At 38.6% G+C, this 12,221-nt stretch overlaps 1 protein-coding gene across 1 annotated transcript; it reads left to right on the plus strand.

Annotated features, from left to right (window-relative positions):
- The first annotated feature begins 11,164 nt into the window (after positions 1-11,164).
- LOC134381055 (uncharacterized) lies at positions 11,165-11,899 on the plus strand. The gene has a single exon (XM_063101136.1). The coding sequence runs from the start codon at positions 11,165-11,167 to the stop codon at positions 11,897-11,899; it is 735 nt and encodes a 244-aa protein (XP_062957206.1).
- The last annotated feature ends 322 nt before the right edge of the window (positions 11,900-12,221 follow it).

Below are 12,221 nucleotides of genomic sequence, written 5' to 3' on the forward strand. Positions count from 1 at the left end.
AACCCTTTGTCATCATTTATTAAACATAAAAGATTACCAATCTTTAGAACATCATGATTCCATACACATTTTCCTTTTTTCGGAAACAAGTTACCCCAGAAGTAAATAAGTATAATTATCATACAGAAACTTAACAGATGTCCTTTGTCTTACTCCTTCCTCATTCCCAACTAAGTAAATCATAGAAAGAAAGCACTCCATCCAGGGTAAATATAGCACATCACACCTGCTAACTCTATATTGACTGCATGTAAATGATTTATATAAGCCATCAAGTAAAGATCACCAATGTTATTGCTATAGATTTTCTCTGATAATGGATATTTTCCTCATTATAAAAGTAATGTAGGCTCATTGTAAAAAAAAAAAAAAAAAAGGGAACAGCAGCAAAGTAGAAAGAAAAATCCTCTCGTGACACAATACCACTACATCTACCCAACTAATTGGGGCATGTTTCTTTTCAAGGCATTTTTTTCGAAGTATTTAAAAAATACACTTGAAAAATACTGCATAAAAAATTTTGTATTTGGTTCTTTTCACTTAACAGCATAAAATAAAGCATCATCTTATACTAGTATTAATATAAACTTAACCTTTTGCTAAAATTTACATTATAAATCTTACTCTCAACATATTTTTTAAATGAGGCATAAATACTAATGCTATGTTTAAACTACCTAAATCTAACATATAAAATTCCACACGTAAAATCAGATTCGGTACAAAATTTACCTTGTGCTACTTTATGTGTGGCTTCCTTCATAAACCAATAAGCTACTTCTTGCAATTACAGGAAGTGATGGTTACTTTACTTTCTAAATCAATGTAGACCTCTGCTTTAGAATCAAAGTTAAGGTAAAACTTTTTGAAGAAATAATGCTTGCCCCACCAATATACTTTACTCATGTCATGTAATATACCCGAGAAGTATACATTTACAAAATGGAAAGAGATTACATCAGCATGTATATGCTCAGCATGGTTTGTACCCTGTAATTAGCAGCGGCACATAATCACAGTGCTGCCATGTAATCACCTGACCCCCTTCCCACACGCTTTCTCCTTTATCTATGCAGTAGTCAATGATTTCCATTTCCAGATAACTCAATTATCCCAAAGGAATTGAGAAGCTGTATGGAAAATCTAAAACAACATATAATCCACGTTAGTTTTAGAATACATGCTGAAAGTTTCTCACAATAAGTACGCTTTCTTGATTGTGCTTGACTGAGTCTATTAGATTTGTTTTCCCTCCTAGAATACTATGAGGTGGAACATGCTGACTTGGAGCATGTTGAATGATGACAAGAAAAGGCAGTCCTGTGTTACACAAAGTAGATTAAATGTTCACAGATGACCCAGGAGTCCACTTATATTTATACTTGTATAGTCTCTTTGCCCAGGGACTTTTCTCCTTATTCATGTTTATATCAAAATTTCTTATCTTAAATTTAAAACTCCTAAGTGGTAACAGGAGTTTTATTTTACCTACATAGTGCTGCCCTCCTGCCCATAATCGTACGGAGTTGAAAAAATACTTATGTGCAGATATAAGTTCTTAATGCAGCAAGAGTTTTCTCAGCACTAAAAATAGTAACCTCAAAAACACCAGGATAAAACTTATAAACACTGGATTTATAACCTTATCATATCAGGTAATATACATATATGTTTCATAGTTTACAAACATGCAACAATGTATGTGTTGGAATTAATGTAAAATGTCATGGAGTAGTTCTTAGAAACTTATTTATAAATGCCTTATAAATGAAGTCATATGTTCAAGGTTATTTATGCTAATCACAGCTTTAAAATGTAGATCATCCTACCTACTTTCAAAGTAGGTAGTCTATCAATTCTTTAAGCAACAGGGCAATTCAGGAGCACGCAAGATAAAATGATTCCCTTCCTCCTCTCGTAAATGCTACCCTTCCCACTGGACATACAAAGGAGAAAGAAGAAAAACCTTACTTTTTGGTTTTCACACCATCCAACAGGGGAAAAGCAACTTATCTTAAACCCACAATTTCACATACAAGGTATATTGGAATATTTCTGCAAAATCTGGTCTTTATTCTCACTTTCTAAGCACTTTGGGTTTGGGGGCATGGCCATTTAGCTTGCTGGAATGTGGGCAGAGCAGACACTGCACCAGCTCTACCTGGAGGCTTGAAGAGCACTAAGTGGGCCTGCATGCTCCTGCGTTCCTGCACTGCACCATGGGAAATGCATGCCCAGGTAGCTGCTGGCCCAGAATGAGTAGACACCTGGCACATACCTGAAGCCAATCCACAGCTTAAAGCCAAACCCAGCCAACCTCAGCAGAGACTGCAGACCTGTGCACTAACAATAAATGTCTGTTGTATGTGCCACTGAAATTTTGCAGTTGGTACACAGCATTATCACAGCCAAAGATGACCAATACAGAGAGTAAAGATATTAACTTTAAGTGCAAATTAACTAAAATTTCAAGTTAAAAAGACTGTATTTAAAAAATCTAGCCATATTCTATTCATAAGAAACACACCTAAATCACTAGAACACAGAAAGGCTGAAAATTATAGCATTACAAATATATATAGGCAAATACTAACCAAAAGAAAGACATGTGGCCAAGGAAACTCTTTCACACGTGTGCTAGGATATATACTGAACAATGTTCAGGCAATGCTGTTTTTAATAGCAAAAAACTGGAATTTCCATCAGCAAAAGCGTAAGTAATCACGTCATAATTATATAATCAAGTATTATGTAGCAGTGAAATGAATGAACCATGAGTATGCATATGAATAAATCTCAGGAATATTAATATAGATTGATATTTATTATGTACACATATATAAATATATATACATATATATATATATATAACGATACCATTTCTATAACTTCCAAAATATGCAAACTAACAATATGTTGTTCAGGGATATACATATATGTAATGTACTATAATGAAAAGCAAAGACATGCTAGACCCCAGGTTGAGGCTGATGGTGCACTCAAGCCAGTGGTAGGATGGGGGTAAGGAGAGGTGACTCAGGAAGGTATTAGAAATGTTCTATCACTTAAGCTGAGGGAGGGGATGAGAAGGACAACATTATATTAGTCTTTATGTAACATGTCACACATAATCTTTCATATGAATATAATATGTTACAGTATTCGAATATGAAAAAGCAAAAATTTTCCAACAAGATTCAGAAAGGAAATGATTATACATAAAAGTAACATAAATATACATAACCACATGTATAAAGGAAATAAATGCATTTACAATCTTTAAGTTATAATTAAGAAGCAAAAACAGTTGTAGTGACTCATTTATTCCTTAAAAGTAAAAGACAAAGACAAGTGATAGCCGGTTCTACCACAAATTGCAAGACGGCTTTTATGTAAAAGACTGATGATTATATATTATCCATGTGTAGAAGCAGCTGGCTACTAGAGTTGTATCATTTGTGCTGTGTGATCTCAGCTGTCTGACCACTGAAGCTCTTGATCTCACCTTTACAGTTGTATAATCCCAGCTCATTTTCTAGTAGAAATTCCTAGATCCTGATTTTCTAAATTGCTATTTGTTGAACTGTCATTCCTCACCCCCCCCAAAAAAAAGCTTAAGAAAATTTCCTTTATTGAAGCATTATTTATAACAGCAAAAAAAGTATAAACAACTTAAATGTCCAATAATAAGAGACTAACTAAATGAACTGTTAATTTACATGTAATGGACTTGTGTGCATCCATTAAAAATGACTCAAAGAAATTTCATGACAATGAATGAATGAACACTCTGCACTGTGCTTTATACAACTTTCCCAGAGTCAGCAAGAAAGAAGCATCAGTAACAAAGCCCCAACCAAGTTAAATTTATTTCCCCAAAAGCTTATAAGCCAATACTTAAATGATTAATGTTCAGTTTTTAAGTTTAGGACAGATAACATATAAACTTATTATTCATTCAACAAACATTTACTGAGCAGATATTATGGGCCAGACCACGTTCTAGGCACTGCAGACACAGCCATGAACAAAACGAAGACCCCAAGACCATGGAATTTATATTATAATAATTCTAGTAACTTCCTGTATTAATTCAGATTCACAGTTCATTAATTCAAATATATATGTTAGGGCAGATTCCCAGGTAATGTCTTCTCATTCCAGATAAAGAAATAACTTCTGTTAATATTAAAGTCATTATTCATTGACAAAGAAGGTCTCATCACTGTACTTTCACAGTTCTTGGCCTTTGTATAAAGAATGCGCTTGCCGCAATTTATAACCCACGAAAAACAATGCTAAATTCTCATGGCTTTAAGTATGTCTACGCACAAAAGCAGTAAAGCAAATCTGTCATTGCCAGCATGAAAAGAGGTTTGTTTACCCTATTCACTATATCAACAAACTACTTCCTGCTAAGAAGATCAAAGAATGAGATGGGCCTAAGAGAAAAATGAGAAATGGGTTTGCTTTCATAGGTTTGTTAACACGTGTGTGTTAATGAAGCATGAGATAAGAATGAGGTCAAATTTCTCCTTCCACTCGTAGAAGTTAAGTTAGGTTTCCAGAAGGACTTATCAAATTCTAGTAGCTTTACACTGGTCAACATGTCAACTTCCAGGTATTTAGGAAAACAAATGTCTTTTCCAAGTCTTCCTTACCTCTATCAGTTAGAGTCAGTGCCTTTCAAAAGTGGTTTATGATCTGTTTACACGTTACAGTATATTTGCCTAATGCATTCAGTGCATCATATATCAGAACTCTACATGATGCCTGAGCTCCACAGATGAAAGCTAAAATGAAGGATACAATATCTCTGGTTTTCAGGAGCCTGATGTCATTTAAAAGTCAGTTAAAAATTCCAGACTGCCAACTATAATTAGTAACCACTAGAGCAGACACCATGAGAAATATAAAGAAAAGTAGACATAATTCTAGGGCCCATCTACAAGAAATTTATATCTAGTTGGATTCTAAACACAAGAATGTATCCATTCATTTAACAAATACTAATTCAGCTCTACTACACACAAAAATTGTTCAAGGGGCTTGAGATAAAACAATCAAGACAAACTTGGTCCCAGCCATCCTGCAGCTAGCAGAACAAATTCAGAACAAAAGTCCTAAAGGGAACTGCAATGAAGTGGGAGTCAAGAGCTTCCACTTGCTCAAAGGCCCAATACTGAATGAAAATGAGGAAATTTATGGGCAAAAGTATGTATATACATACAGTCGGAGAGAGGAAAATTCATGTAGGAAGTCAATAAGACTGGAATTCAGCAAGATGGTGGTGGACTGTGAGCCTTGCAAGGAAATCACTCAACACAAAGTCCTAGATGCATATGTGCTACAGCTCCACCATTAACCTGTTCTAGGAATTTAGATCAAGTCACTTCACTTCTCTGAGCCTCAGTTTCTGTATTTTTAAATTCAGAATTAAAACTTCCAGCCCAGCTAGCCAGTTAACTCAGTTGGTTAGAATGTGGCCTTCTAACACCAAGGTCAAGGGTTCAGTTCCCCATACCAGCCAGCCACCAAAAACAAAAAAAAAAACAAAAATTTCCAGCTGCCTACCACTCAAGATTGGTGTGGAATCATCACACATGAAAAAGTGCTTTGGTAAACTAAATATCTTTTACACCTGACACATGTATTAGTAGTACTGATCCATTTTTGGTCTCATTATAAAATAAGGGAGTTGAAACACAATTTTTAAGGTTTCTTTCTAGCACTGTATTATTTATGACTTTAAAACTAATTTTAATTCAATGAGCAACAAAGAAAGATTCTAACTTCCTTAGCATTAGAAATGGGATCAATCAATAAATTACTACAGTAAACCAGGAATGAACTAAAACAAGCTGGTCTAAAATGTTGGTTATGTTAAAAAAAAGGGGGGGGGGCCGGAACAGATCAGATTGACACTTGGAAGAAAGTCAAAGTGACACTTAACAGTGAAGTAGTTGAAGGCAACCCTAAATTTGAGAGGAGAATCTAGCTGGCATTCTTCTGGCAATCCTCCATAATAGCAAATCATTAACCTTGGAGGGAAATTTTCCTGTAATAGAAAGATATTTCCCACGCAAGTCTGGTGAATGAGCTTTGAATTCAAAATGGTAATAAAACATTGAATCAAAAACAAAATGTGATTTCAATTGATAAGGGATGGGGCTCAATATCTCCAAAAAGCAATTTCTTTAAAAAAAAAAAAAAAAAAATCCAGAAATTTCCCTTCAGTAATGAACCTATGTTGTCTATAAGTGGTAACTACTCTTAGCACTAATTTGAATACATATTCTAAAACACTGCTTTAAAAATTAGTCTGTACTTCACAATCAGACCCTTCTACTTAGCCTCTATTTCCCAATAACTAAGAATCTAGGTTGGAAAATAAAACACGAACACATAAAAAGTTACAAAAAAGACAAGATAAAGGACCTGTATTTCCAACAAAGGTAGAGCGGGTATTACAAACCAATCCTGTCACTCGAAAACAAAGAGTTGGATAAAAAATATATCCTAAGCACAGTTTTAAATTATTAAAAATATTGGGGGATATAAATTGGTACAAACACTTTGGAAAATGGTTTGGTACTAACTATTAAAGCTAAATATATGTCTGTCTATTATTCAATAATTCCATTCCTAAGGATATACAAGGGTGCTTCAAAAAGTTTGTGAAAAAATAGAATTAAAAGATAATATAAATCCTCCCATGAACTTTTTGAAGTACCCTCATACACACAAAAAAGGAGTTTATATGTCCAACAAAATACACATAGAAGAATGTTCACAGCAGCTTTATTTCATTAGCCAAAGACTGGAAAGAACCCAAATGTCTATTAAAAGTAGAATGGATAAATAAATAGTGATACATTCGTGTATTGTACTATTACTGTGGCAGACTATTTTCCAGTAATGGTCACAGAAATATTTTTGGTCCCACATGCTCTTCCAGAATCTTCTCTCTCCCCATTAGGAGCAGAGTCCATTTCCCCTCTCTTAAAACCAGGTTGGGCTTAGAACTGCCTCGAAGAATAGAATGCAGTAGAAGTAATAGTGCATAAGCTCCAAGGCTAAGCCAAAGAGGTGATATACCTTCTGTCTGGCTCATACTCTCTCTTCTACCCTCCCTCCCAAACCCTCTCTCCTCTCCTTTCAAATCCAGCCACCATGTTGTGAGCAAGCTCAGGCCACATGGTGAGGCCTGTCATCAATCACCAGACATGTCAGCAAGCCTCAGACAGTACTGGGCCCAGTATTCAAGTAGTAGCTACCAAATGAAGCAGAGATAAGCATGGCACAGCCAAGAACAGATAAGCATAGAACAGGTAAATAGATTTTTAAAATTAATTTTTAAATGTTACTGTCAATAAAGAGCTATTGTATGCCAATTCATTATTTTTGTTTAACACACACACACACACACACACACACACACACACACACACACACACACACACACACACCCCTAACCTTTATAAATTTTAGCCTTTACCTATTCAATTATTTTCCATTGTGACTGAATTTTCAAAATCTTTTTTCACCTTATCTTTTCTTACCTTACCACAGATATGCTAATAAGCATTTAAATGTCCTAGAACCAAACAAAAAGAAAGGAGAACAAAAAGTCTAGAGAGCCAACTGATTTATAAATACTGCATTAATTCCATAACAAAATATTAATTTGCCATCACCGACCCATATAACATAACTAAATGCAAAATACATTAAAAAGCTTAAAGATTATATTCTTTCACTTCTTTCATGAAAAACATTACTCTAATATTTTTAATTCACTTGCTGATTCAGTGAAAATCCCAAGATAAAACTATAACTTCTCTACATTCATACCAATGTCAACGACACACAGGTGCAATGTGTACCTCTATCAGAGAACACAACTAATCTCTTCAGAGCCAAAATACACTTCAGGACACAAGACATGAAATCCAGAATCATTCTTGATCTTTCTATAAGCAAATAAAACTACCACTTACTAAGTATTTTTATTTTAGGGTGGGTTGCTACTACAGTTTTGTGAGGAGTATTTTTTAAAAAGGTAAATTGAGCTCTTCAAAGGGAAAATGCAATCAAAACAAAATCAAAATACTATCTTGACATCATAAAGTATCTGTAAAGGAATCAAAGAATATTTTATTTAACATTTAACCCTAGTTTTACACCTACAGAAACTAACAAGTAAACCAATACAGTTAAAAAAGTAGACAACAAAATGTGCTGACTTCCGGGTCCAGTGTAGTTCGAGGTAAGTAAACCTTTCTATAATGGCTATGGAACAAAACTGAGCCACTTCACTCAGATGAGAGAATGGTGCCAGAAGCCTTCCCTTTATAACCAACAGTGACTACTTATGTGCTATGTAGGGAACTAACTAATATATGAAGGTTCTTCAAAAAGTTCACAGAAAAACAATTAAAAGATAATATAAATCTTTCCAGGAACTTTCTGAAGATCCCCTCACACAAGCATTCTTATATAATCTTCACAACAATCTCTTCAGGGACTGTGTACAGGTCTTCTCTCATCCTCAGTTTCCCACCCCACAACACCTCTTTCCACCATCTCCTTCCTCCTCATCCTTCAGGTCTCACAAGTCACTTCCTTAGGTAAACCTGCCCTGCTCCCCCAAAACCAAGTCAGGTTCCTTGGTTGTAAGTTTTACAGCTCCCTGTACTTTATTTCAAAGGACTCATCCCACGTGTTGGTGAAAACAAGTACCTAACACAAAGTCCTGAGGCACCCAAGAAATATTCATGAATAAACAAATTTGAATTTACAACTCTCCCCAACTTTACAAAGAAACAATCTTTAAAAAAGTAAGCAATTTGCATGAGGTGATATAGTCTGGAAACAATACAGACCAGTTGAGAATCCAAGTCTCTGTGACTCTAATTCCCACACTCTATCCCTATGTCCTATATGGAAGTGTGCTAAAAGTCAGACTTCTTTCAAATTATTATTTTTGTATTGACTTCACTGTAGAAGTGGGAAATACCTTTTAAAGGGAAAAAAATGAGTCTGTAAATATAATTAAATCACATCTGAGAATAGAATCTGCCTTTCAAAAATCACACTGAAGGGACAAACTAAAACTTTCTGGTAATTACCGGTCTGCATCACACTAGTTACAAAACAAGAATAGTTAAAATGAAATTGCAAACATAAACCAGAAGATGTAATCACTTGTCTCTTTCTCTCTACTTGAAGTAGCAATTCCCAAAACTTTGTTTAGTATTCTGGCTAAATCTTTCACCAGCTTCAAACTGCCTTAACATTCCATGCACTCTTTAATCAAAGTAATTTTGCTTGTTTTCAACTTGCTACTAGTTTAAACTTAATGGCCTCATTTTCACCTACCTTCCCTGGCTACAAAATGTAACAGTAACTTGATACAGATGTGCACACAGTGGCAAAGACAGACCAAAGCAACCTTTGCTTGGCACTGGAGACCCAGATTAGAACTGCTGTGGCAGCTAATTTCTCTTGGTTCTCAATAATGCTTGTGGATGACCAATCAATTAAGAGATGGTGGCAAATCTGACACTTCTACTGGCTTAGTGAACCAAAGTCAGTTGTCCCCACTAGAAGCTATTTGCATGTCAAAACATTGTTAAAACTGGTAATATACTGTCCTTACCAGAAATAAGTACAACAAAGTCTGAGAGTCTAGCTAAAAACAGTAATAGAAGGCACCAACACTAAGGCTCGGGCCCAAATCTTAATGTTTGACAAATGAGGCTTCATTGAAAACGTTTGTGACAACTCATTAGTTCTTTAAACACATAATCAAAAAAGGAATTTCTGTTAACTCGCAGTACCTGTACTTGCAATTAGAGCTGTTTTTCCTTTCAAAGTTAATTCATAATTTTATTAGTGTAATTTTCTTCCTTTGTATTTTGACTTACATTTTAATTGCCTATGTAGAATATAACATAAGATCAACATCCATTTTAAGTAGTGAACTACAACGTGTTTACATATTACAAAAGAATGGCAAACTGGGAGATATTTCTGTTAATTTTAGGGTCTGAGTGAGAAATAAAAGCAAATAAACCACTGTTCATTTGAGGCTGGCTAATTTATTAATCCCTACTAAAATGACTTCAGGAAAGAAAAAAGTACCCTGACTTACCCTTAACAGAACTTACCAAAGATTCAATATAGGAGGGTGATCTCTAAGGTTCCGTGCAACTTTTCTGAGCTATAGTATGACATATTAAATATCTATCTCAAATATTTAATTATCTTTATAAAAGGATTAATATAGAATTGAAATCATTTTCTTCCAGCAAGCAAAATACTTTAGACAGTGTCCCCACTTTTTTTTTCCATTCGCGTCGCATTATTTCTAATGACTGGGTATTGCCCCGATTCAACAAGCCTTCCCAGTCCCATAAAAGACAGAGCACATTCAAGTCTACTGTCTAGAAAGCATGGGCAGATTAAACGAAGGGGGTGCGGGGAGAGAAAGCGGAGAGGGACGAGACTCACTCTTCAAATTACAGAAACGTTCACTCCTTGGTTCATAGACTTCTCGCATTTTCTGGCATTAAAACACCTGCGAGTAACCGTTCTCACGCATTAGAAACGCAGCACCATCCCACAGTTGTGAGGTCCAAACTATTCTGCTAACTTTGCAAAGGCGCACAGATTTCCACGTTTTCCAGATCCTCCAATCACCCCCATCCTGCCCTTGCCTGGTCGAAACAAAGTTCCGCGGCACCAAGGCAATCATTTAAAGGAACGAAGTTTGCCTCAGTCCCACTTGGACGCTGGAGGACGCAACTGCAACTTGCAAGGGAGACACGTCTCCCAGGGGACCGAAACTTGCACCCAGGGGAGGCGGGCAGCGGGTTCCACCTCCCCTTGAGCCCAGCAGCCGGGCCCCCATCCCCGCCCCCCGCCCACCTGCCAATCACGCCGCAGACCCCCACAGTCAAGGCGTGGGGGTGGGCGGCCAGGGTGCCCCACGCACGTTTTCGGAGCCCGCCCCGCCGGGGCTGAACCGCGGGGCCGCAGCTGCGTCCCTTCCTCCCGGGTCCGAGATGGCGGCGTCCGGCTCCTCGGGACCAACTCCGAGTCCCGACGCGGGGAGGACGCCGGGGAACCGGCCGCCGCCACCGGCCCCTCGCGGCGGGAGATGAGGGAAGGAAGTTACCTACGGACGGTCCCGTCGGCGGAGGCTGGGAGCAGCGGGCGGAGCGGGCGGTCCCGGGTGGCCGAGCAGGTTCGGCGCGGCGGCTACCGCAGTGCCCTCCGCCCCATTGTTTCCCTTCCAAGACGATCCCGGCGAAGCCGAGCCCGGGAACCAGGAAGTTCCCCGGCGCGACACCTCCTGCCGCCGCTATGGAAACGGCCCCCGCCTCCCAAGGCGGCTCGCCCGGGACCCCGCCTCCGCGCCGCCGGCCCCGCCCGCCTCACCGGCCGCTGCCAACCGTTGCCGATGGGGCCGCGGCCGCCGCCATCTTGGCGCGGCACGGGCGGCCCCTTCCCGGCGGCACGTGCGCGTCGCTCCCGCGCTCCCGCCGTGCGCGCTCCCGCAGGCCGCGGGGGCGCGCGCCCGGAGCTGCAGGTGGAGGCGCGCGTTCCTGGACGTCCCTCGACAGGAAGCGAGGTCCTCCGACTCGGGGGCCGGCGGTGGAAGCCAGGACGTCGAGCAGGGCTTCGAGGCAATGCTCGAAAACGACACATTCGCGTGTCCGACAGACGGGTCAAGAGGATGGCTGAGACCTGGGGGGAGGTCAACAGAGTAGGGGACAGGAGCGTGGTCCCTAGAGCCAGGCCGGCTCGTTTTCCGTTTCTGGATCAACTGCTTACCAGGTGTCAGACCTTGGACACTTTAATTTTCTCTATGCCTCAGTTTCTTCATCTGTAAAGTGAAATGATAATGGCACCTGCTTTGTGGAACAAGCGAGTGCTTGGTAGTAAGTACAAACTAATCATCTGTTCGATAAAGTGGCATTGCTCTGACACAAATCACATCTATGTCATTCAAATCAGTGCTAGTTTAAGTAGGCTACTGTGTACGATCCCATTGCTGCTTAAAACTTCTCAAATGTTCATCTCTGTCCCATCTTTCTCTAGGTCAGCTTTCCTTTTTTATAGAATGGAAATTGTCAAGAGTTTTAGTCTCTAGTCGTCCATTAAGAGGTGCCATAAAAAGATGAATGATGTAAACTTCCCTACACTGTAATTAG

The sequence above is a fragment of the Cynocephalus volans genome, chromosome 6 (assembly GCF_027409185.1).
Source record: "Cynocephalus volans isolate mCynVol1 chromosome 6, mCynVol1.pri, whole genome shotgun sequence".
Lineage (NCBI taxonomy): Eukaryota > Metazoa > Chordata > Mammalia > Dermoptera > Cynocephalidae > Cynocephalus > Cynocephalus volans.